Source organism: Heloderma suspectum, chromosome 1, assembly GCF_057233095.1.
Source record: "Heloderma suspectum isolate Gila_16-S chromosome 1, 16-S_ref, whole genome shotgun sequence".
Classification (NCBI taxonomy): domain Eukaryota; kingdom Metazoa; phylum Chordata; class Lepidosauria; order Squamata; family Helodermatidae; genus Heloderma; species Heloderma suspectum.
Window position 1 is genome coordinate 152,914,771 of NC_139458.1, and position 26,158 is coordinate 152,940,928.

Consider the following 26,158-nt stretch of genomic DNA (forward strand, 5'->3'; position numbering starts at 1 on the left):
ACGCTCCTAATTCCTTACAACTGACAGCAGTCTTTTAGGTTTGTACAACGATGGGGGTTGTGTATCTCTATGTGATATGCAGAGAAAGTATATCTCAGCTGCTTAGGATTCTCTTTCTAAAAAAGCAGTTGCAGGAAAAAAATATCCTAAGACAGGCAAATACTCAGATAGATACTATGGCTACATTTGCACAAAAAGCTAAGCCAGAATTCTTTAGAATCCTGGCTTATCATTCACAAGCAAGCACGTTCATGCAAGTTACCCGATTGTTCCTGTTTGATTCCGACTGAAAGTGGGAGCAGTTAAACTAACCAGGAACTTACCAGGGTAGAAAAGCTTAGTGTTATGTTTGAAGCCAGACTCCTTCTGAGGATGTGTTGCTCCTCTAACAAGCCAGATTTTGAAGCCAGAGTTCGAATTTGCCTTGGGACCCCAGACTGTTAGAATAGCGACAAGCCAGGAGTGCCAGTTCAGATGTAACATTAAGCTTTTCTGTCCTGGTATGTTCCTGGTTAGTGTAGCCCAGCTTTCCCCAACCTGGCATCCTTCAGATGTATTGCACTACAACACCCACCATCCCCAGCCAGCATGGCCAATTGGGTGGTGGGCATTGTAGTCCAACACATCTGGAGGGTGTTTGGGAAGGCTCTTTTAGCCATTCCGGTTTGCAGGCAGATCTAAGCAGGAGCAATCAGGCAGCGTGCATGAGTAGGCTTGTTTGTCAATGATAAGCCAGGATTCTGGCTGCAAATGCAGCCTATAAGTGATGGTGATCCTATCCATAGTGAAATCTACTGCTCCCAATCATAAAATGTACAAGACTGGCAGTACAGAAGCATGATGCTTTTTAAAATCCTGATTTTCAAAAGCCTTTCACCGGGATCCAAAGAACTGCTTGAACATTAGACTCTGTGACCTGGTTCACGTGATCAAAATATCCCACTGGGGCTTATTTAAGCCACGGTGGGCTCCGGTGCATGCTGGGCGGGATTTGCACATTCAACGCCTGGCAGTGGCTTGTCGTGTCATGTGAACCCTGGCAGTGGGGGTTGTGCAAGGGTTAAACAACCTGTGGTCTGTTGCTGGGTTATACGAGGATTCTTTAGCCTTTGCACAACCCCTGCTGCCCAGGTTTGCACTACACAAAAAGCCACAGCCAGGCACCTAATATTCAAAATGGCTGCTTGCATGCACTGGCATGCGCTGCAGCTCACTGTAAGGCTTAAATATGCCACAGTGGGCTGTTCGATTATGTGAGCCAGCCAAATTGCCTTGTCATAAATTGCTTTTGAAATTATCTTCACTTGCCATGTGGAACTACTGTTTGAGAAACACGGGTTTAAATTCCCTGGTTCTTCTTTGGATCTAGCCCTCTGGGCCATTGGTCCCCTAGTGGTTCTTTGAATCTGGGCCTCTAATCTAGATTACTGAAGCTCCTCCTTCCTGGCCAAGAGGTTTTAGGCCTGGGTCAGATGCATAAAATGGAACAGATACTTTCATGAGGGAAAGAAATCAAATGAAAGGGGCTTCTGGAGACTCATGTGTCACCAGGAAAGCCCCTGTTCATCTCCATGTGAATATGGCAACTAGTCTGTTTCATATGATGGATTTTTAAGTATATGATCTGGGGCTCCGTTTTGATTATTACCAGCCTTTTCATCTTTATGAGAAATAATTCCCTTTCTCCCTACCATAGTAATGAACAACATGCATTGCAAATAGAGATGCTTAGAATGACAAGATTTGAACAGTGTTGACTTGTGGACATTTCAGTAGTTGGGGATGTGAGTACATGTAGTACATAGATAGAAAGATAGTCTCCCTTTTGCCTAGAGGGGATGTATAAAAAAGAAGAAAATACTGAATGCCCATACAGACATATATAATGGCATATCTGGAAGACAGCCTATGTTGTTCATTCCTTCCAGGTAAACATCTCAAAGCGTCCCTTGCCAGTTGTATGAAAATTCAGTTGCCTATTGCCACAACTGAAGCAAGCAATTGTCCCCCTGAGGGATGTGTAATAAGTACCATTAGATAATATTTCTGTCGTTTTGCACGATAAAATGAGAAACTTAACTGCACATTTGGGGAAGAAGTTTACTCTCAAAGCTGAATTAAAAACAAAAAAGTTGACCAAATACTTGCAAACGCTGCCAACTGAAAGTTGTTCAGTGTGTTTAACTCTATGAGAAACAGAGGGGTTAAGAATCTCCTGTTTTAAAAATATGTAGCTTGACCACATTTGTCCATGATGCAAACAATGGACAGGCTTCAAAAAGTAAGTATACACATACATACACACACACACACACACACACACACACACCATGTGAGCTGCATCCAAAATATGAGAATTCACTATTGACTTGGGTTCTTGGCATCTTAGTTCATCAAGCAGAAAGTTTTTAGAATTAAACACATTCATGGAGGATAAGGCTCTCAATGGCTACTAGTCATAATCACTAAATATTACCTCCAGTCCCAGAGAGGGTATACCTTGAATACCAGTTGCTAGGGAACACGAGCAGGAGGGTGCTATTTGCACTCATGTCCTGCTTGTGGGCTTCCCATAGGCATCTGGCTGGCCACTGTGCCACTGGGAGAACAGACTGCTTTGGTCTGATCCAGCATGGCTCTTCTTGGGTTCTTATTTCCTTTGAGGCTTAAGAGGCAAAGCATATTGTAGAAGCCAGTGAGACTTCTTTGACAAAACCCCTTCATAATACATTGTTGAGCCTTACAACTGATTTGCTATTTTTCAAAATCACTTTTTCCTACAGCCATGCTGAATTTACTGGCTTTGTCTTTTTCCCAAAGGTTATACCTTAATTGTGAGCATATAAGGGAAGGGAACAGAACAAAAACAAGAACAGCTTTTCCTTTCAAAATGTTATCAGTGACAAGGGCAGTTTCAATGGTGTTTCAAAACAGTTCTTTCAAAGACTTCTTCAAAAATTATAATTCACAAAGCAGATGGTTGGATCTACAGTGTCCCTTAGAAGAGTCTGAGATCCAGTGGAGTTTTCTGCCTAAGGAAGAGGGTAGAAAAGCAATTTTAGCCAATTTCTCCTCTCCACTGCAGCTCCCCCAGCACCATCTCCTACACTGTTCTGGATGGTCCCCCAATCCTCTGGAGAATTTTTTTAGGGGACAAAGGAGCTGCAGGGGGGTATAGTAACTGGCAAAAATTGCCTCCCTCTCCCTTCCTCCAGTGGGAGTTTCCTTTGAATGGAACTCTGCTCATGGAAACTGTGGATCTAATCCAAAATGTTTTATTGGAAGGGTGAAGGCACTGCTGAGAAAGGGAAATAAGATGGGCTGATCATGACTGTCGACTATCAATGAAGACCCAAGATAATATTATGAACTGTGTGGTGCATTTGTGAGTATAAATATAAAAGAAGAGAAAACATCAAAATGAAGAGTTTGGGCATCAGAAATCATTTTGTTTTATGTAAGGCCAACTGCCAGCAAAGGAGGAGAAGCCACTCTGGGACACCACCACATACCTGTTCCTGTTATCAGCTGGATTGATTCCTCCCCTGCTACAGTGGCCTATGCTTGGTTGTATTTCGGTATTTTAAAATTCAGTTTTTTCAGCCTGCTCCTCCCCCTTCCTGACCCTTCATATCTTCTTGTGGAACCATTTGTTTTATTATTTTATTTTTTGAATAGTAGCGTTTTATCACTGAATTGTTGTTTTTTATGAATATTGTAAGTCACTTTGAGGACTCCAGTCCAAAAGCGGAGTACAAATCTAAAAATAAATTACTAAATCAACCATCAGACTAGATAACTCTGCATAAATGTGTCCATGGAGGTTCTTGAAGGGATGGGAGGAATGGATATTTGTGTTGGCTTTGTACAGTAATACAATTCCATACCGTTTTGCATTATTTGAAATATGGAAGTGGGCTGGGGCTGGGTCGGGTGGGGTGGATTAGGCAGTACATTAATAAGCCTACATGTCTGAATTGTGTGTGTTTTTCAGATTCAGTTACAATGTTTCACCATACCACATGGGGGAAAAGAGGCCGCAGCATTTTTGCTGGCATTGTGGCAGATATTTCCTGTGGATAATCAGAGACCTCCATTTCTCATCAGAACTAGTCCTTCCACTGAAAAACATAATATATGAAACTATATGCTGAACTGAAACCATTGTTATTAGGGAAAGCAAAGTGCAAGGGACTGCATGAATGGCAATGACAGAACAATCATTTACCCTTCATTCCACTACTCATGTACAGATGCTTAAATATGTACGCCTTTCATTCTTACAAGTGAGTCAGTGCTCTGCGGGCATTCATTCCTCATTGCTCTGATGGCATGGGAATTGCTGCCATCACAATCTCATACATTTGTTCTAATTTCTTCCAGACAAAAGAACAAACCTCTATAACTGTCATTTTCTATTTGACCAGCTTGGATACCAGTTTTTAACATCCAGCTCACTATGAGGTTTATTGACTACGAATAGGAGGCAAACCTGGTAGTCAGCAATATAACATTAAGCTTGGAACTGTATTTAGATCTCCTCCAGAAACCATAGCTGCATCCCAAATAAGAAATCCATGTACATACAGATCACACTAAACTTTGTGCTGGTTCACACATGTCCCAGGTGTGTAGGTTGTACTTCTGGTTCCTACACCCAACTTTTGATGTGCAAAAATGTCCTATGTGAGAAGGCCTCACTCATGGGATCCATCTACACCAAAACAAGGACTGGAAGGTGCTATAGCAAGCAGTGTCTGAGGTTCACTCCTGTGTACCACCAATAGTACATGTCTGGACCCTGTATGAATCAGACTTTAAACTACTGCACCCATTTTTTTCTTTATACTGCAGTTAAATGCTATCTCTTGATATACAATCATGAATGTATGCAAGACATGTAATCTTGCTAGAACATGAGCTGATGGGAACCCCCCCCCCAGATATATTGCTATTAAAAGAAGTTCAAATATCTGAATTATTTTGAGAAGAACAATATGCTTAAAACATCCTTTGTTCCTAGGATAAGCATGGCAAATATTTGAAAAATCAAGAAACAGGAACTCTCTCACTCTAGATATTGTATTTGTAAAATTCTCACTATTAAAGTCATAGGCAAAAGGCTGTACAGCTGGCTCCACAATCCTCAAAGCAGAGACTTTGATTTAATTTAACTCTGATTCAGCAAGAAATACAAAATTATTCATTAGGTGCATAGTGAATAATTAAAAGCTATCACTAGCACAGTCAGGCAATGATAATGGAATAAGTAAATCAGAAAAATGCAGTTATCTTGAAAACATCAGCACATTAGAAAAAAAAATCAGAATGAAAGGAACAAACAGGGCAATCACATTCTTCATAAGAGCGACATGTTAATGCACTGCACTATTTGCATTAAGTCATCCATTTTTATAGGGTTACTTTTTCTTGGTTGCAGAAAGGAAACCTTGTTACTTTATAACCATGAAAGTGGCGGGGGAGGGGAGGTTCCTCAACGGTATCTTCAACCTGTTTTAACATACAATAGTATTTTGCCTCAAAAAACAAACAAAAAAACAGATTGCCCCTTAGACTGGATTTTTCAAGCAAGGAATGGCAAAACACACAAAAACTTTGATCTCAAGATAGAAACCTTTTCCTGAGTTGGGTCTGTCCTTACGGACTGAAGGCTATTTATCAGATGGCTGTTATCAAATCCATTGGATAGTGTTTGTGCTCTTCTTGTTGTCTACCTCAAACCTGATTTCAAGTTCTTAAGGAAGACACCTATATAATGTTAGGTCTGGCCATTTCAAGAATTATTCCCCTCCACCCTCATTCCCGCTTCAAAAGTGTCCTGATTATTAATCAATGAATCCCTGAATTCTCACTCAGAAGCACATGCAACCAAGACAGACTTAATCAATTGGTGTGGGAGAAATTCAACAGTGCCTTCACAGGGGAATGGACACCTCTGAAGGAATCAATTCCCCTTCCTCCCTGCGGTCCCCACAAATCTCCAAATTTGCCCTGATGATTGGGGTCCCTCGAGAGCAGATTTGGGGGTGCATGGGGGGGTGAAGGGGAAGTTTGTTAGTGTGTCTGCAAACAATGGTAGGAATGAAAGGCAAAGGGAAAGCCTGGCTCACAATCTACCACCTGCTACAAAAGGCACTGAGGCTTTTTTTGTGTCAAAGCCACAACTTCCCTCATAAACATCAAGGGCCTATACTTTGAGAACTGGGTGCCCCGCTTCTGATGTTACCATTTATTCATGTAGCTGCCAGTATTGCAAAATACAGACAGCCACAAAACTGTGGGGATGGTATCTGAGAGAGAGAGAGAGAGAGAGAAAGAAAATTATTCCTTTATCAGAATGCATTCTTTTATCAGAATGCATTCCTTTATCAGAACTCTGATATCCCTCAGTAAATCTGGAGGGTAAGTGGTGACATTTATATCACATTTATATTATTTCCCTTTGCCTTTCATTCCTTTTTTTAAGTATATGTGCGTGCGCGCGTGTATGTGTGTATACACACACACACACGTTGCACAGCACCTTTCTTCAAATGATTTCAAAGGATTCTGCATGAATAAACCACATAAAATCTTTATGGCAAATAGCACTGACCGGGTAGTTATTTTACAGCATCTGAGTCATGTGGTGTCCCAGTTACAGGTGTGCTTGTCATTTCCCAACACTCAACAGCCTGTGCTGGCGGGGGGGGGGGGGGGGGAGCATTATCATGCCAGCTCAGTGGGAGACATTTGAAAATATGGACACAATCCTTCCCTAATAAGTATTGCACTTATTCTGCATAGAGCATCCAAAATACAACCCACAAGTGTTTTGAAAGATGGTAGTTCTAACACAGCAGCCTCCAGCATGAAAAGGCCTCCTCCTTTTCCAGAGACACTTTCTTTCACTATTTTATGCACAGTGTACTTATATACATAATTATAGTACGGTATGTTTTATGGAACATGTACAAGCCATAATCTTTCATAGTGATTACACACCACAAAGGAAGATGCCTTGTGGATGTACCATAAAACATAACATAGTATATTTATGTATATAAATATATTGTACATAAATATAGAATGGTGTCACATAATAAATGGTACAGAAAGGAGAAGCCCAGTTAGTAAAATGCTCCTGGTTGGGGGAAACACATTACATATGAGTTGAACAAACTCTAGTAGTTACCAGTTATTTTCTGGGTACAATTCAAAGGATTGATTTTAACTTTCAAAGCCCTAACTGGCCTGGATCCAGGATCCTTTAGAATAGGCCTCCCCAACCTGGTGCCCTCCAGATGTGTCAGACTAGCAGTGACCAATCTCTACAACAGCTGTGGGTCATGAGAGCTGTAGACCAGCCCATCTTGAGGGCGCCAGGTTGGGGAAAGCTTGTTTAGAGTATGTCTCCTCCCATAAGAATTCCAATGTATGCTTAAGTCATCAGATAAGATCCTGCCACAAATGCCACTTCCATCCAAAGTTAGATTTGGGGGTTCAAGGAGCAGGACTTTCTCTTTAATGGCATCCATTTTGTAGAACTCTTCCTAGGAAAGCTTGTCAGGACTGTTATCTTCTATGCTTCTGGAACTAAACATGGCTTCTTTATTCTAGAATGCTTTGGGATGAGATGAGTGCTTAGACTTTATTTTATAAAGTCATCATAGGTCTAGTATGAGCTAACAGTTGATATTTGTGTGTATTGCTGGTTCTATAGGCTGTTCAGTGTCTGAATGATGTTTTCTTGGTAATTTTAAAATAACATTTTGGTTTTGATTTTTAATATGTTTAGTATGGCTGTGAGCCATCTTTTAGGTTTTGCCATGGACCGAAAGCTGGGGCAAATATTTAAAAGTAAAATAAAAATATCAGTGCAGGGAGAAGGGAGGAACAACATGGCACATTTCACTTAACCTTCCTCTACCTGTGTCCATGTCCTTCTTTCCGATTCTAAAAAGTATTCTCTTTCCAGCCAATAGCTTGGCAAGATATATAACATTCCAATGAAGAACCGGCCAATCAACAGCCATGTTGCAAAAGACTGCAGGGTTCTGAAGAGACATCACAATTTCTTTGGCTTGTTCTGGTGTAAAAGGTTTGACATCGTCACCTACAGCATGAAAGACACAGTTTTTGATAGACTATTAGTCATGTGGGAACAGTTATCTCTCATCTCTTGTGGCACCAAAAACATAAATGACTAAACTCCCCTGGTTAAGCTTGAATCCCCCCTCCCGCCCAATGCACTTCAAACATTTTGTTTCATCACATTTTTGTTGCAGTCCTGACAGGGTCGTTTTTTATGTTAAATGAGAATTCAAAGCAGCACATTAACATCCAGAATACAAAACACCTTGGTAAATATTTATGATTTCCCAATGTGCAGCATAGCCTTAGCAATTTAGAATTAGCCTGACATTAATCACAAATCTCCTAATTGACGAATGTTCAAAGGACATGTTTTGCAATGAACATAAATTCTGTTGCAGGGAGGGAAAAACACCCCTTCCCAATGCAGATAAAAGTTTCCTTCAAAAAAGAAAAAGAAAAAAAAAAGTACAGGGTGTTGTCAGGAAATGGCAGAATGTGCTGATGCAACCAATTTTAGCTAATTAAATATTCTTTGCAATGCAAGAAGTGACAAGACAGCTTTTAAAAAATCTTCTTACCTTCAGTAAAAAAAAAAAGACAAGAAATATGCCACATCAAGGACTATGCTAATCCTAGATTTCAATTTAACCCTGAGATTTACATGCCCCACTGAAACTGTCAACCTGAAATGTTGGCAGCCTTGGATAAATTCTGCAGGTTTACAACAAGTGCCCTAAAGGGACATGTTAAGAGGAAGGAACTGCTTTTTTAAACAAATGTCCTACAGAATAAAAGGCACCAGACTGTACCTATAGATTGTAAAAACCTCCACAACACTGATTCATAATCCCAACCAGAATTTGATAAAAAAATGTTTCTTTTAAGGATAAGAAAACTTGTTTTGTTTGTTCACTGTTCATTCACTGTTACTTAAAAAAAGAAATTATTGATTTCAATCACAGACTGCTCTGAAGGTTAGACCAAAGTATAGAGAAACTGTAAACAAAGCCTTCCTTTTCCATTTGGTTTGCAAGGTGCTTTGTTGTTCAGTCATTCAGTTGTGTCCGACTCTTCATGACCCCATGGACCATAGCACGCCAGGCCTTCCTGTCCTCCGCTCTCTCCTGGAGTGTGCTCAAGTCCATATTCATTGCATTGGTGATGCTATCTAGCCATCTCATCCTCTGCCATCCCCTTCTCCTTTTGCCTTCAATCTTTCCCAGCATCAGGGTCTTTTCCAGGGAGTTTTCTCTTCACATTAGGTGGCCAAAATATTTGAGCTTCAGCTTCAGTATCTGTCCTTCCAATGAGCAGTCAGGGTTGATCACCTTGATTGCAAGGTGCTACGGGTAGCTTTTTGTTTAAAATTTGTTTCACTTTTCAATTAAAATAATATCAAGGAGGCTCTCAAATATTTTAAAAATCAGTAACAATAACTATATCAAATTATAGCAACATAAGACAGAAAGCAACATTTCAGCCACCAGTAGATCAAGAGCAATTTAAAATAATCAGAACACTAAAACCACTTAAAAAACATTACACACCCAGGTGAACAGAATAGAAATTGATGCCAAGTCAACCCAGAGCGGAAAGGAGTTCCACAGTTGAGGTTCCACTACCAAGAAGACCCTATATCTGATAGTCAGCCACCTTACCTCAGAAATTGGGGGCATCCAGATTCAGGTCTCCATACATCAGGGAAAGGGAATATGTGGTCCTCCAGATGTTGTTGAACTGCAATTCCCATAATCCATTGCCAATGGCTATGCTGACTAAGGCTGATGGGAGATGCAGTCCACCAACAGCTGGAAGGCCACACATGTTCCCCATCCCTGTCATAGATGATCTATAGCAGACAGGTTCATATATAAATAGTCAGTCCTTCAGAGACTTACACCTTTCAGTCTTTCAGAGGTTAAGAGCAGCACTTTGAATTGTACTTAGAAACAAAGAGATAGGTATTTTTATTGTATTTATTTATTTATTTAACATATTTTTATACTGCTTTTCGAGGCAATGCCTTCTCAAGGCAGTCTACAAGGTAAAGTTTTAAAAGCATAAAATATAAAATACAATTCACTAAAACAGCAGCATAAAAGAGTTGCAAAACAGCAAAAAATCCTCAAATTTATAAAACGAACATTCATTTAAAAGCAGACAGGAATATCCAGGTCTTTAAAGCCCATTTAAAAGCTGTTAGGATTGTTAACAATGCAATGTTATATATGTCTACTCAAAAGTACGTACTATTGAGTTCAATGGGCTTTCTTCCAAGTTACTGGTGAAATATGCCCCATTCTGGATATAAGTAGGAATGCCTGACTATACTCTCCCCCAAATATAGTCCGCAGCTGAATCAAGTTGAGATTCATTGCCTGCCCCACACTCCAGTAAGTGGCAATGCAAACAGCAAGGCATTTATTTATTTATTTATTTATTCAGTCAGTCAGTCAGTCAGTCATTCATTCGTTTACAATATTTATATATTGCCTGATAACCAAAGTTATCTGAGTGATTTACAGTAAAAAAATCTAAACCATAAAAAGAAGTAAAATAAACCATGAACTCTAGGACAAAACAAAACCAGCATCAGCAAAAGTATACTGGGATTGTGGAAGAATCACTATAATATTTCTAAAAATCAGCACCCGGTAGATCTATTATTATATTAGAATCCTATTAAGTTTTGCATTGTGTGAAGCGGGGTGGGGAACTCTTTCTGCCCTAGGTCTGAATTCAATTTCAGAAAAGCTCTTGGGGGCTACATTCCAGTGACGGCTGGGGCCAAAGAGAAAAAATACCAGCATATTGTAGCTTAAAGCTCCTACTGCCAGTAGCTAAGCATTAGAACAGAACTACTTTTGGGTGGGGGGCTGGATGACACTTCCCCCCCAAACCTCTGTGGGCCGTATGATGTCAGGTGGGCGTGGCCATGACAACCTGATGTCATTTGCTCCCTGGCCCAAGTGCTGGATTTGGCCCTTGGGCCTGATGTTCCCTACCCCGGTGTAAAGGCCACTGACTACATCCACACGTAAGCGTCACTAAGGAAATTTTCACAGACATCCATGCGAATTTGACTACAACATTTCTGTCGAATAAATTAATAAAACCCAAGAGTTCTTTTCAAACAGCTCAAAAACGGGTGGTGGTGACATTATCTACTTCAGCAGTGTAAGGCATGAATCATTAACAGAGCCAGGGATCTGCATTCTTAAGTGACCAAATTCGAGCTCTTCGCCAGAGATGAAATTAATATAACCTACAAAGGGTCTGTGGGTTTTTTTTAAAAAGGTTGCCTTTTACTTGGTGGTTCTATAGGTCAGCTTTTATTTTTATGATTTTCTTTCATGAGCAGTAGACCACTTGACAGTGTGACATTTCTAAGACTGAGAAGGCACGGGTAAGATTTAGCCCTTGGCCTCAGCCTCTGCTATGTTACTTGTCCAAGGCATAGCGGGGTCTCACAGGAGCTGTATTCCTTGCCTTAAGTTGTTTTTTATACTGGCAAAGGGAAATCTATGGGTTATCAGGCAACAGGCTGAACACACAGAAAGCAAGATCAGACAGAGATGCACATCCAGCTGTGAGCAACAACTGCAGACACAGCTGCACATACAGGCAAGCTGGGTTTCAGGATGGATTATTAACTGGTGGCTATTGAGCATATCTTTGTGATGATATGGGTTTTTTAATTTGCTGTATGGTAGATGGTAATGGTAGAGACCAAGTTGTGAGGATGCAACAAAAAATTATAAACTCCTGCATATCACTCTGACACATTAGATCCTGGCACCATTTTATTTATTACAATTCATTTTAACATGCTTATCATACATTTATTTTAGTGTAATGAAGCACAGACGTAGCCTTCTTTGATCAAGCAGCTGTGCTGGCCTTATCTGTTTTTCAGATTTTCAAACTTCCAGTGAAATAGAATTACTTCTAGTTAAGTGATGTTTAATTGGCACACAGCTGTCTTTTTGCCCACCTTGGTTTTGAGAAAAATCAGTAAGGGAGCAACTCTATGGCTCCTAGACAGCATCTGAGCGGCCATAGGATATTTCAGATTCCCTGATCCGGCCCAGCTATGCCCCTATCTGGACAGGGATAACCTGGCTTCACTGCCTATGCTTTGGTAATATCAAAGTTAGATTACTTCAACCAGAAGGTCCAAACATATAAGACTGACTCTGGTCTGCTTGCATTGGCTGCCTGTATGTTTCCTAGCTTGATTCAAGGTGCTGGTTTTAACCTATAAAGCTTTACATGGCTTGGGACCACAATACCTGATGGAGTGCCTCTCCCGACACGAGGCTACCCGTATACTATGCTCAACATCTAAGGCCCTCCTCTGGCTGCCTACACCAAGGGAAGCTCGGAAGACAGTGACACGGGAGAGGGCCTTCTAGGTGGTGGCCTCCAAATTTTGGAATGATCGCTGGAATTATCTCCTCGATGAGGCTCGCCTGGTGCCAACATTGTTATCTTTTCAGCCCCAGGTTAAGACCTTTCTCTTCTCCCAGGCATTCGGCAGCATGTGATAAGTTTTCATCGATCCTGGAATGCCTTATGGTTGTTTTTTTAGATTGTTTGTTTGAAGTTGTTTTAGATATATATTTCTTTTGTGTACATTGTCTGTTCATGTTTTTTTTTAATGTAAATGGTTTTTAATCTCTGTATATTGTATTTTTAATGTTTTTAATCTCTGTATATTGTATTTTTAATGTTTTTAATCTTTGTAAACTGCCCAGAGAGTTTCAGCTATTGGGCGGTATAGAAATGTAATAAATAATAATAGTAATAAATAATAATCATGAGCCTCTGCGTTCAGGGGCTTACACTCATGGAGGGTGCAGGCTATGATTGTGTCCTAAGCTTGCAACATTTCCCACAAGGATTGGTTTTGTTCTCCCATTCTATTTAACATCTACATGAAACTGCTGAGTGGGGTCATCTGGAGTTTTGGAGCATGTTGTCATCAGTAAGGTGAAGACGCGCAGCTCTATTTCTCCTTTTCATCTTCATCAGATGAGGCTGTGGATATTCTAGATCAGTGCCTGGCTGCAACAACGGACTGGATGAGGGCTAATAAACTGAAGCTCAATCCAGACAAGATTGAGATGCTGTTAGTCTGACTGGATGGGGTTGCAGTCCTCTTGAAGGCACAGATTCACAGCTTGGGGGTTCTCCTGGAGCCATCTTTGTCACTTGAGGCTCGGATGACAGTGGCACAGAGTGTCTTCTGCCAGCCTTGGTTGGTGGCTCAGCTATGCCCCTATCTGGATAGGGATAACCTGGCTCCAATTGTCTATGCTTTGGTAACCTCCAAGTTAGAGTACTGCAATGTACTTTACATGGGGCTGTCCTTGAAGATGGTTCAGAAGCTGCAACTTGTGCAAAATATGGCAGCCAGATTGATAATGGAGACCAGTAGGTCTGAACATATAACACCAATTCTGGCCTGCTCACTCTGGCTGCCTGAACACTTCTGAGACCGATTCAAGGTGCTAGTTTTGACCTATAAAGCTGTACCCAACTTGGGACCACAATACCTGATGGAGCGCCTCCCCAGTACAAACCTACCCATACACTATGATTGTCACCTGAGGTCCTCCTCTGAATGCCTCCTCCAAGTGAGGCTTGGAGGGTGGCAACAAGGAAGACAGCCTTCTTGATGGTGGCCCCTTGATTATGGAATAATTTCCCCAGTGAGGCCAAGCTGGAACCAATGCTGTCCATTGCCCCATGGTGAACAAGACTCATAGCAGTGCAATCATTTAGAGAAGAACAGAAACAGCAGGCATTTCTTCTGCTGTTTCTGTCCTTATCAAAGCCTCTGAGGAAGTGAGACAAAATCCTATCTCTCCCAAACAAATAAAATAGTACCTTCTTTCCTGCTTTGCATCCTCCAAGCCCTGATCGCCAAGTCTCAGTGCCACCTGGCTCGACCTTGGGTTCATAATCAGGGAATACTCCTATTCAGAGGCACTACTTGTAGAAAACCCAGATCACTGAGGCACAGCTCCCAAGTGCTTCATTCTCCCTAATTTCCTCTCAATGACTCCAAGTCAGACTAAGGGCCCTTCCTGTGCAAATGCTAATACTGTTGCTTCCTGCCACTTCTTTCTTATCTAGCCTTGGGATTTATTATTATTTGTTTGGTGGATTTGAATCCCAGTTTTTGACTGAAGTTCTCAAAGCAGTTCACAATATGAATAAAATGAGAAGAATTAATAAAATAACATGCATATACATAAAAAAGTCCAGTTGGAGCAGGCGTGGACAGTTTTGTTACTTGCCCCCCTCTCTCCTCGATCCTTCCCACAGGGCAGGTGGTACTAGATGGGCCTGTGGTGGGAGATTATTTCCTGGTTATTCCTGCAACTGATTGTCTTGCTCTACCCTTCCATCTCCCAGAACTTCTGGATGGATCTTCTGGCAATGAACCTCAAACGATGGTTGCTTTAATCCTCCTGAATTGTTACACCATCCAACCTCAGGCTCAACCAATTCTCCCTGGGCCTTGCCTGCGATGGAATCCTCTTAGGATCAGATGCTGCCTGTCAGGAATGCCTTGGCAGCCTCTCTCAGTAGATTCCAATAGCCAACTCAAGACACAGACGAAAGGGAATTCTTTTCAAAGCTTTAATCCCATTACAGCTTAATGAGTCTTTCAAATGCTAATCACCAGCAGCTAAAGCAAGGAACACCAGTGTGGCCTAAGCTTCAGGCAGGCAGTTGGTCCCCGTTTGAAGGAGAATCACTTGAAGACCCTGAACTTATGGGCTAGGGAGAGATCCTCCCTCTTTCCCTTGGGTCCACAGAACGCGGCCGTTGCCTGCGCGTCAAATGGGCACTATGCCTCCTTTCTGCACCCTCCATCGCTCGTCGCTCCCTGCGTCTGCATCGAGCGTCTAGCAAGCCCCCCTCCCGCACTCTCTCACTGCCTGGGTCACTATCTATCTCAGCAATGCCAGCAGGAGGAATCTCTGCCAGCCGCTGTGCCTGTGAGGGATAAGTTGGCTCCACTCCCAAGGATGGTTGTTCCTCCTCAGAATCAAAACTGCACTGGGGCTCTCTGGGCTCAGTTTCCACCCTGACATCACCCATAAAAACTTAAGAAGAGCCTTACTGGATTAAACCAAAGGTCTATCTAGTCCAGAATTGTGTTCCCACAGTAGCCAAGTACTTGCCTATGGGAAACCCACAAGCAGGACACGAGTGCAACAGCATCCTCCTGCTCATGTTCCCCAGCGACCAGCATTCAGAGGCATACTTCCTCTTGTACAGGAAGTAATATACAGCCATCATGACTAGCAGCCATTGATAGCCTTCTCCTCCATGAATTTGTCTACTCCCTCTTTAAAGCCGTCCAAGTTGGTGGTAATCACTAAGATATACCACTATATCTTGTGGTAGCAAATTCCATAGAAGTACTTCCTTTTATCTGTCCTGAATCTCCCACCACTCAGCCTATGGCTCAGTAGAAAGCCAGCATACTTTACTTTTATTTGCTCTCTCCACTAACATACTGTTCAACTGTAGGACAATTTAACCAGATTACTCCTGGGCTGTGTTTCCACGACAGCAGAAAGAGAAGCTAATGGAGGAGTACTGGGTTTTTTTCCTGCTTCCTGCAGAGGTTTAGACTCCTGGCGGCCTTTCCCCTCTGCAAGGGTGGGGGACCTATTAAAATGGTCCGCCCCCAGAGATTAATTGATTCCGATGGATTCCAGAGGGCTCTGGGGGATTTTCCTGCTGGTATGGCTGGTGCTCCTGTCAAAGCCCAGGTCGCTCTGTGGAATGCAGAGATGACTTGGGCGGTTGACACGATCGCGCCCAAGCACCCTCTCCCTCTGAGCAGAGCCTGGCCAGCTCCTTGGTATACACCTGAGCTGAGGGCAATGAAGCAAGAGGGGAGACGGCTAGAACGCAGGTGGAGGAAAACTCGTGCTGAGTCTGACAGGTAAGAGCCCACTATCGAGCCTACTCTGTGGCAGTGAGGGTGGCAAAGAGACAGTTCTTTTCCACCAGCATTGCATCTTCTCAGTGTCGTCCAGCGGAGCTTTTCTGAGTGGTTCGTGGCCTGTTACATTCTGGGCCAGGGAGAGAGACGGTGGAACCCTTGGTAGCACGCTGCGACGAGTTTGCACGGCACTTTGAGGATAAAGTCGCTCAGATTCGTCATGAATTGGACACCACCATCAATGCAGTTCCATTGGTAGAGGCGTTCAGAGCACCGTCTGGTCCAATTTTATTGGATGAGTTTCAGTTACTGAGGCCTGAGGATGCGGACAAGGTGCTTGGCCAACTCTGATCGACCACTTGTGTGCTTGACCCTTGCCCTTCATGGCTTATTAAATCAAACAAGGAGGGGTTGTCCGGCTGGGTCCAGGAGGTTGTAAATTCTTCCTTGAGAGTGGGAGTAGTGCCTGCCGCTTTAAAAGAGGCAGTAATTAGACCACTCCTGAAAAAGCCTAACCTGGACCCAGAGGATGTTAACAATTATAGGCCAGTGGCCAACATCCCCTTCCTGGGCAAGGTGCTTGAGCGGGTGGTTGTAGGACAGCTCCAGGCACTCTTGAATGAAACGGATTACTTAGATCCATTTCAATTGGGCTTCAGGCCTGGTTTTGGAACGGAAACTGCCTTGGTCGCCCTGTGGGATGACCTCTGCTGGGAAAGGGACAGGGGGAGTGCGACCCTGTTGATTCTCCTGGACCTCTCAGCGGCTTTCGATACCATCGACCATGGTATCCTTCTGGATAAATTGTCTGGGTTGGGAGTAGGAGGCACTGCACTACAGTGGTTCCGCTCCTACTTGGATGGCCGATTCCAGAAGGTGGTGCTGGGGGATTACTGCTCTGTGCCATGGCAATTATGCCATGGGGTTCCACAGGGCTCTATTTTATCCCCCATGCTGTTTAACATCTACATGAAACCGCTGGGGGAGGTTATCCGGAGGTGTGGGCTGAGGTGCCATCAATATGCAGATGACACCCAGCTCTACCTCTCTTTTACATCAAAACCAGGTGAGGCAGTGACTGTTCTGGATCAGTGCCTGGGGCTGGGCACGATAATGGACTGGATGAGGGCTAATAAACTGAAACTCAATCTAGACAAGATGGAGGTACTGTTAGCGGGTGGTTCGTCTGCCCGGCTAGGTGATATTCAACCTGTTCTGGAGGGGGTTGCACTCCCCCTAAAGGATCAGGTTCGTAGTTTGGGGGTGCTCTTGGATCCAGAACTGTCACTTGAGGCACAGGTGAACTCAGTGGCACGGAGCACTTTTTATCAGCTTAGGCTGGTATACCAACTACGCCCTTATCTGGACAGAGATAGCCTTGCTACAGTTATCCATGCTCTGATAACTTCTCGTCTGGATTACTGCAATGCGTTATACGTGGGGCTGCCTTTGAAAACGGTCCGGAAACTTCAGCTGGTCCAAAATAGGGCAGCAAGATTGTTAACAGGGACTGGCCTGCGAGCTCATATTACGCCAGTACTTTTCCAGCTGCACTGGCTGCCAGTCCATTTCCGGGCCCAATTCAAAGTGCTGGTGTTAACATTCAAAGCCCTTAACGGCTTGGGGCCAGGTTACCTGAAGGATCGCCTTCTCCCATATGTGCCTGCCCAGACCTTAAGATCATCATCAGCGGCCCTTCTCCGTGAGCCCCTGCCAAAGGAAGTGAGGCGGGTGGCTACTAGGAGGAGGGCTTTTTCTGCTGTGGCACCCCGGCTCTGGAATGAGCTCCCTAGTGAGGTTCGCCTGGCGCCTACATTGTATTCCTTTCGGCGCCAGGTGAAGACCTTTTTATTTTCCCAGGCATTTTAGCATTTTAGCTTTCTAAATTTTTATCTTTGCTGTTTTAAATCTGTATTTTAAACTCCTGCACTGATGCTAGGTTTTATTGTGGTTGTATTGTTATATTGTGGTTTTAATGTTCTGTATATTTTAAATTGTTTTATTGTGTGTTGCTTGGATTTAATTTTTGTGAACCGCCCAGAGAGCTTCGGCTATTGGGCGGTATAGAAATGAAATGAAATAAATATATATATATATTTTTTTTTAAAGGAATCAGCTTTGCTGTGCTTTGGTGTGCAGGGCTCCACAAGCAGGTTCTCCGCACCAGTAAAAATCACTTCACAGAACATACTTCCTGGTGGGGTGGGGTTGGAGTGAATGTCATCTGATTGGCAGGGGCTGTTCAATCAATAAGAGAGGCTTCCCCCACTCTCCCCCCCCCCCGCTTTCTCCTTTCCCCTGAAAGTCCAGATGCACCTGCATTTCAGAAGCAAGCCTCATTGAGCACAATGGGAGTTACTTCTGAGTAGACACAAATATGCATGTGCTGCGGAAGGAGAACACAAAGACAGGAAACCAGGCCCCATTTTAACCCACAGGATCTCTATAATGAAGGGCTGAAGTAGTTTCTTCCTAAGGCAATAAACCAAACAAAGGAGAATCGGAGCCTCAAGATCGCGCTTTACCTCGAGATCGAGCTTTAATGCACTTAGGGAATTGGCCATTAAACTGTGCCATGTCAATTGAGGGGGATCTCTGCAAGTACTGATGTGGGCATTCAGACGGCAAGCTACATTCAGCACAATGGAAGTTTCCTCTGAGGAGACACTGATGGGTTTGTTCAGGGATGGGAAGCACACAGGAAACACCACTTGACCGGGATCACGGTGAAAGGCACACCCCTGGGCAGGGCTAGCATACCCAAGGTCAATGGGGGGGTTGGGGCACAGAGCAACTATACTGGGGAGAACCAAGTTAAGGAAAGGATGCGGACTATAAGCAGCCTCAGGAAATCTGGTTTTTCCACGATAAGCTCCGGGTTGGCTGTTGGATGGCCACGATGTCATGTATCCCTAACGACCTCTACATGCAGCCAGTTCGGAGTGAATCACTTGTGGAAACAGGCCCCTGGTGTTGCCACTCTTGGACATTTACCAACATTCAGTGAAGTGCTGTGGAGAACTCACTCCCGCCACCACCGAAAAATCTTAGTTTGGGAGATTAAGGGTAGGCCTGCTTTTTCTATTTGCACATTTTTGCACACAACACTCCACCTCCTTCAATGTCTCACTTTTTCTCCAGGAAATTCACCTCACCTTATGAGAATCATGTATCCACAGTTTGTTCAGAAAAGAAAAGAAAACAAAACCCTGACTATACAACAGAGAACTCTTCAGACTTTTCAATTAATTGCTGAATATTGTGCAGAACTGAGGAAGTAAAGAATTTAACACAGCAGGCTTTCTGTAGAAAAGTTGATTCTTAAGCTGTTAAGAAGTTAAATGTACTGTCAATTATTTAGAATAATTTAACCAATTAGAAGAATTCATTAGATGTCAGCAGTTGTCTTCTGCCAACATACCCTGCTGATTATGTGGTTTAACTGAGAGGTTTTAGAATTATTTTCCAAAAAAAGAACCAGTCTTGCTAAAATAATGTCCTATTTTTAGTGTGAGACATATCCAGCTGTTTTTCTAACATGTGCATAATAACTGATCAACTTGACATCTTGTGTTGGGGGAACACTGAGTTTAAAAAGGACGCTCTGCATGACTATAAAAACAGTAACAGTATGGTGATGACACCCAGCTCTCTCCCTCCTTTCCATTTAAATCCAAAGAAAGTGTTCAATTGCTAAATTAGCGTCTGATGTTGGTAATGAATGGATGAGGGTGAACACATTGAAACTCAAATCGAGACAAAACAGAGGTGCTCCTGGTCAGTCAAAAGGCAGATCTATAGGGATTTAACCTGTCTTGGATGGGGTTACACCCTCCTTGAAGACTCAGTCAGGTTCAGAACTTAGGCATGCTCCTGGACTCAGCCTGAATGCCCAGGTTTCAGCGGTAGACAGTAGAGCATTTGTACGGCTAAGGCTAGTGCACCAACTGTGCCTGTTCCTGGAGATGTCAAAATTGACCACGGTAACACATGCCTTAGTTACATCCTGTTTGGACTACTGTAATACACCCTATGGGGCTGCCTTTGAAAAGTATTCGGTAACTTCAGCTGGTCCAGAATGCTGCAGCCAGGCTACTGACTAGGGCTGGTCATAGGAAACATGCAAATTCCTTGTTACAATAGCTTCACTGGTTTCTGGTCTAATGATTCAGCCCACATCGCATATATCTATAATTTATAATTAGCTTGAGGATCATAACTAATTTTTACATTTTGTATGCATATAGCTAATATTTTATTTATTTATTTATTTATTATTATTAAATTTATTAATCGCCCATCTGGCTGGTCACCCAGCCACTCTGGGTGATGTACAACATACAGTAAAACAGTTTAAAACAATAAAATTCTACAATAAAAACATTTTCTAAAATACCCTAACCCACCCCAAATGCCTGCCTGAACAACCACGTTTTTAATGCACGATGGAAGCTCATTAAAGAGGGGGCATGATGGAGTTCCCTAGGGAGGGAGTTCCACAGAGTGGGGGCCACCACAGAAAAGGCCCTTTCCCTCGTCCCCACCAGTCTAGCTGTCCTGGCTGATGGGACAGAGAGAAGGCCATCCGAGGATGATCTTGTTAAGCGGCCTGTCTGGTGCTGCTGGAGGCGCTCCTTAAGATAGGCTGGGCCGGAACCATATAGGGTTTTAAAGGTCAAAACCAACACCTTGAATTTGGCCTGGAAAACAACTGGTAACCAGTGCAACTCCTTCAGCACTGGAGTGATGTGATCTCGCCAGTGGCTGCCTTTAATCAGGCGAGCCGCCGCGTTCTGTACCAGCTACAGTTTCCGAACCGTCTTCAAGGGTAACCCCACGTAGAGCACATTACAGTAATCTAAATGAGAGGAGACCAGGGCATGTACTACCGATGGCAGCAGATGGTCGGGAAGGAAGGGGTGCAGCCGCCGTATCAGATGGAGTTGATACAGCGCTGTCCGGCTCACAGCTGACGCCTGAGCCTCCATGGACCGCTGGGAGTCCAAAATGACCCCCAGGCTGCGGACCTGGTCTTTCAAGGGTAACCGTACCCCATTCAACACCAGGTCAACATCCCCTAGCCTCCTCTTGTCTCCCACCAAAAGTACCTTGGACTTGTCAGGGTTCAGCTTCAGCTTATTCCTCCCCATCCAGCCACTCACCGTCTCCAGACATTTGGACAGGGATTCTACGGCCAACCTTGGTGAAGATTTGAATGAGAGGTAGAGCTGCGTGTCATCCGCATATTGATGACACTGCACCCCAAACCTCCTGACGATAGCCCCCAGCGGTTTCACATAGATGTTAAATAGCATCGGGGAGAGGATGGAACCCTGTGGCACCCCACAAGTAAGTGGCCACAGGTCCGAAACCTCTTCTCCCAGTGCTACCCTCTGGTACCTGCCGGAGAGGAAGGACCGGAAGCACCGCAATACGGTGTCTCCAATGCCCAACCCCTCCAGGCAGTCCAGGAGGATACCGTGGTCAACGGTATCAAAAGCCGCTGAGAGGTCGAGGAGAACAAAGAAGGAGCATTCACCCCTACCCAGAGCCCTCGTCATATCATCTACCAAGGCGACCAAGGCCGTTTCTGTCCCATGCCCAAGCCTGAAGCCCGACTGAAATGGGTCTAGATAATCGGCTTCTTCCAAGTGTGCCTTCAACTGCACCACCACCACCCACTCAATCACCTTGCCCAAAAATGGCAGATTTGAGACTGGGCAAAAGTTGTTCAGAACTTGAGGATCCAAGGAGGGCTTCTTTAAGAGCGGTCTTATCATTGCCTCCTTGAGGGCTGATGGCATCACTCCCTCCTCAAGGGAGGCATTCACCACCGCCCTGATCCCCTCACCCAGTCTCTCTCTGCAGCCCATAATGAGCCAAGATGGGTAAGGATCAAGTAAGCAGGTGGTCGGCCGTACAGATGAAAGCACCTTGTCCACTTCATCAGGAGGAAGAAGCTGGAACCGATCCCACAAAACCGGTTTGCCGCAGGCCGCCTCCTGCTCACTAACTGTATCCACAGCGTGCAGAGTAACACACCTAATCTGGTCAATTTTATCTGCAAAGTGCCTTGCCAAGGCCTCACAGGAGGCCTTAGAATGCTCCAGTGGTTCTGGAGCCACAGGACCGACCAGGCTCCGGACCACTTGGAACAGCCTCCTGGGACAGCACTCTGCAGACGCGATGGAGGCAGCATAATATTCCTTTTTTGCTGCCTTCACTGCCACGTGATAGGCTGAAGATACAGCTCTAGCCCGTGTCTGATCGTCTTTGGAGCGAGACTTCCGCCACCGGCGCTCTAGCCGTCTCACCTCCTGTTTCAGAGCTCGTAACCGCGGATTGAACCATGGTGCAGTCCAAGCCCTGTTTGGGGAGAGAGGGCGTTTCGGAGCCATCTGATCGAATGCCCCAGTGATTGCGGCATTCCAGCCACCCACCAGGGTCTCGACCTAATGGCCGTTGGCATGCCCCAGAGAATCCCCAAGTGCATTCAGGAATCCATTTGGATCCATAAGACGCCTGGGGCAGACCATTTTAATGGGTCCTCCACCCCTGCAGAGGGGTTGTGGAACCGAGAAGTCCAACGTCACCAGATAGTGATCTGACCATGACAAGGGGGTGGTGGATATACCCCCAACTTCCAGATCACTCCCCGCTTCTCCAGAAACAAACACAAGGTCTAGTGCATGACCGGCTACATGGGTGGGCCCAGTTAGAATATGGTGCAGCTCCCAGGAGGCCATGGTCTCCATGAAGTCCCGAGGTGCTCCTGTGAGGATGGCCTCCGAATGTACGTTGAAGTCCCCCAACACCAATAAGTTAGGGGACTGTACACGCACATCAGAGACCACCTCAAGCACCTCGGCCAGGGAGTCAGTCATGCAGCGGGGTGGACGGTACACGAGCAGAATCCCCAGACTGCCTTTCGGGCCCAACCTCCAGTACATGCACTCAGCAACCTTGGTCTCCCGGAGAGGGGGTCTGGTGAAGACCAAGGACTCTCGGTAGATAACAGCCACTCCCCCTCCCCGATCCCCAGCCCTCGGCTGCTGTGCATACGAAAATCTAGCTGGACACATGGCTGAAAGGGTTGGAGCAGCAGCTTCGGCCAGCCAGGTCTCCGTAATACATGAAAGGTCTGCACCCCCATCCAGGATCAAGTCATGGATGAGGGAGGTTTTCTGGGTAACAGACCTGGCATTGCAGAGCAGCAAACGAAGGCCAGAAGATGGGGTCACGCCTCCCCCAGCCATCCTTTGGCTCTGGACAGGCCCGGAGCAGGGGACAGATATTACACATCTCTCCCTTGTTCCCCTTACCTGGCATGGCCTGCCCCTAGCGCTCCGCCAGCGCCTGCCGCCCAGCCTCGGTATGTTCTGGCCCCCAACACTCCCCCCACTGCCTCCATCAGGTGGACACATGCCCCCTCGCTCCCGCCTGTCAGGCAGGCTACCAACCTCTAAAAACACAACAACCCCCCCCAAAAAAAACACAAAACAAAACAAAACAAACAATTAAAAATCCCCTTAAAAATAATGCCAGGCCTGGTCCTGCAGGGACTGGCAGTCTGCCAGGCAGAAGTCTACAGGGAAGGCCTGGTGGTGGTGGTGGTGGCAGCGGCGGCGGCGGCAGCAGCAGCAGCAGCAGCAGCAGCAGCAGCAGGCCCAGTAGCAGGCACGCCTCTTCCCCGGTGGTGGTGGTGGCCTCTCCTGCAGGCCCTGGCTCTCCCAGGCCACCTCAGCCAGCCAGCTTATGTAGCCCCTCCAGGGAGGGGCAGGTGGAGCAGCACAGCTGGCTCGGTACCTGGGGGCCTGGTCCTGCTTGGACTGGCAGTCTGCCAGGCAGAAGTCTACAGGGAAGGCCTGGTGGTGGTGGTGGTGGTGGTGGTGGTGGCGGCGGCGGCAGCGGCAGCAGCAGCAGGCCCAGCAAATAATATAATTTGCATGTCCTGTTCCATTTAACTTTGCTGACTAAAACCAGCCCAGATTTTTAAAAAATCTCAAAATGTTTCTGGAAATTGTCATGGTGGGAGCTTAAACTTTAGCATGTCTCTAAAGTTTAAGCAGAGACTAATTCTAAAAATGAACCATACTTTGTTATTATATCCAAAATGGGCAAACCATAGTATGTTCATAAACCAGGAGAACAAAACCCAATTTGCACTGGATTTACAATCATGATTTGCGGACCAACTATGGTTTGCATAAATTATGCGTTGCCTTGTTTGGATGTAATTGCAAAATATGGTTTCCTGCTACTAGATCAGAAAAAAGAGAGGAAATCAGAGCATACTAGAGAGGTGAGGGAAGATATGAGCACAGGGCCCATTCATGTAGCACCAAACCGGTTTGGTGCTACATCTGAACCAACCCTAAGTGAGAAGGTGATTCTCAACATGATTCTTTGCATGCATCAGCTTGGCAGGAATTTCTCAGATATATAAATGCTGCCCAATTTACACTAGCTTGTTCTGTGCTTCCTATTCCACCCACCTTTGGCTCTTCCTCCCCAGGGGACTGAGATCACCAAATCTCTATGCAGTAGCATGAAATAGTTACTCTTAAGTGTGCTCTAGATTGCACAAACTCACTGTGCAATCCAATGCACACTTACCTGGGAATAAGCCTCCTTGAACCCAGTGGGGCTTACATTGACGTTTCCGCTATTAGTGTTGCCACCTTTTTCCCTGGGCAGAGCCTCTGTAATTTTTAACAGATGCATATGTTCAGGTGCAGTTTTCCCAATAATTTCTTCTCCAGTGAAGAAAAACTTGTCCCTGATGAATTTCTGCATGTCAGTTAGCAACTATTATTTATATAGGGACACAAGTGCTGTCTAATGGCACAGAGTGTTGGGGAGAGGGGGAGTAGAAACACTAAATATATTGAAAACGTTGCAAGTTGCGGTTTCCGGTTGGGACCAATGTCGCTCTGGTAGCTTCCCATGGGGCTCCGTGGGAGCTTTCTCAAACAGCTTTTTAAAAGGTTGAAAAACCTTTTCGGCTCCCCCCTGGAATGGAAGGGGGGGCAAGGCAACAGTTCTGGACAACATCTTGAAGAAAGGTAACTCCCATGCGACAGTGGGGGGGCCGGATTCCATGATTATCTCCCCAGAGCTTTACCAATGCAAAAAGCTGTACTGAGACTCCTATTTTATAGGAGAAAACAGGGATGACGTGTTCCATATAATATATGCTTTAAGAAATATCAACAACCTTTGAAGGATGATTTAAGAATCATTAACAATATTTGAGAACATCTGAGGACCTGTAAGATCTGTGTGAGAGAAATATGTCTGTGCCGAGGAGAAGAAAGGAGCTGACATCCACTCCCCTTGCATCCTCTGTGTCCAAAATGTCGAAGACAGAAGATACAGGGGAATTATTTACACTGATAGACTTTATCTTCGCAATTTACGGAGCAGGTCAAGAGGCTGGATTTAATCCAAAATTCCATCACCGCCCTGCAGGGAGCTATAGATTTAATTAATGCGTCACAGCAAAAAATGGAGACGAAAATTAATGAGCTTGAAGACCGTGTGGCTGGAAATGAAACTATGACTCAAATCTATTTTAAAAACACCTCTGACAGAATTTCTCAACTGGAGGCTTCCATGAAGAGATCCAATGTACGTATTTTGGGGATTAAAAATTTGCCTAATGATGTAAAATTGCTTGTTTTTGTGGATAAACTTTTGCATGAGATACTCCCTATTCCATCTGATTATTTACTTGATATTGAGCAGGCACTTCGTGTGCCAAATGCTAAAGGGACTGATTACACCATCATAGCTCAATTTGCAAACGTCTCCACAAAGAATTATATCCTGCGCTTGGCAAGAGAAGTTCGAAGACTTTCCTGGAGACAAGATAAAGTTATGTTATTTCCTGACTACATCAAAGAGGTGGCGGATAAAAGAAGGCAATTGATCAAAGCAAAGAACTTGGCAAAACAAATGAACTTACAATACTACTTAAAATATCCTGCTATTCTTTGCATTGTGTCTGAAGGTCAGATTAAGAAGTTTCTAAATCATGAAATGGCGGAGGCTTGGCTGAGCACAAAAATGCATGAGAATCTTGTTACA

The 26,158-nt window shown here is 44.5% G+C and overlaps 1 protein-coding gene across 3 annotated transcripts in view; it reads right to left on the reverse strand.

The window, feature by feature from the left end:
- HSPBAP1 (HSPB1 associated protein 1) overlaps positions 1–26,158 on the reverse strand; it is a 73,148-nt gene that overhangs the window by 40,362 nt on the left and 6,628 nt on the right. For all 3 annotated transcript variants that reach the window (XM_084807273.1, XM_084807266.1, XM_084807280.1), the window contains one exon: positions 7,931–8,116. In XM_084807273.1, the coding sequence (XP_084663399.1) occupies positions 7,931–8,116 (186 nt within the window). The remainder of the gene's footprint in view (positions 1–7,930; positions 8,117–26,158) is intronic.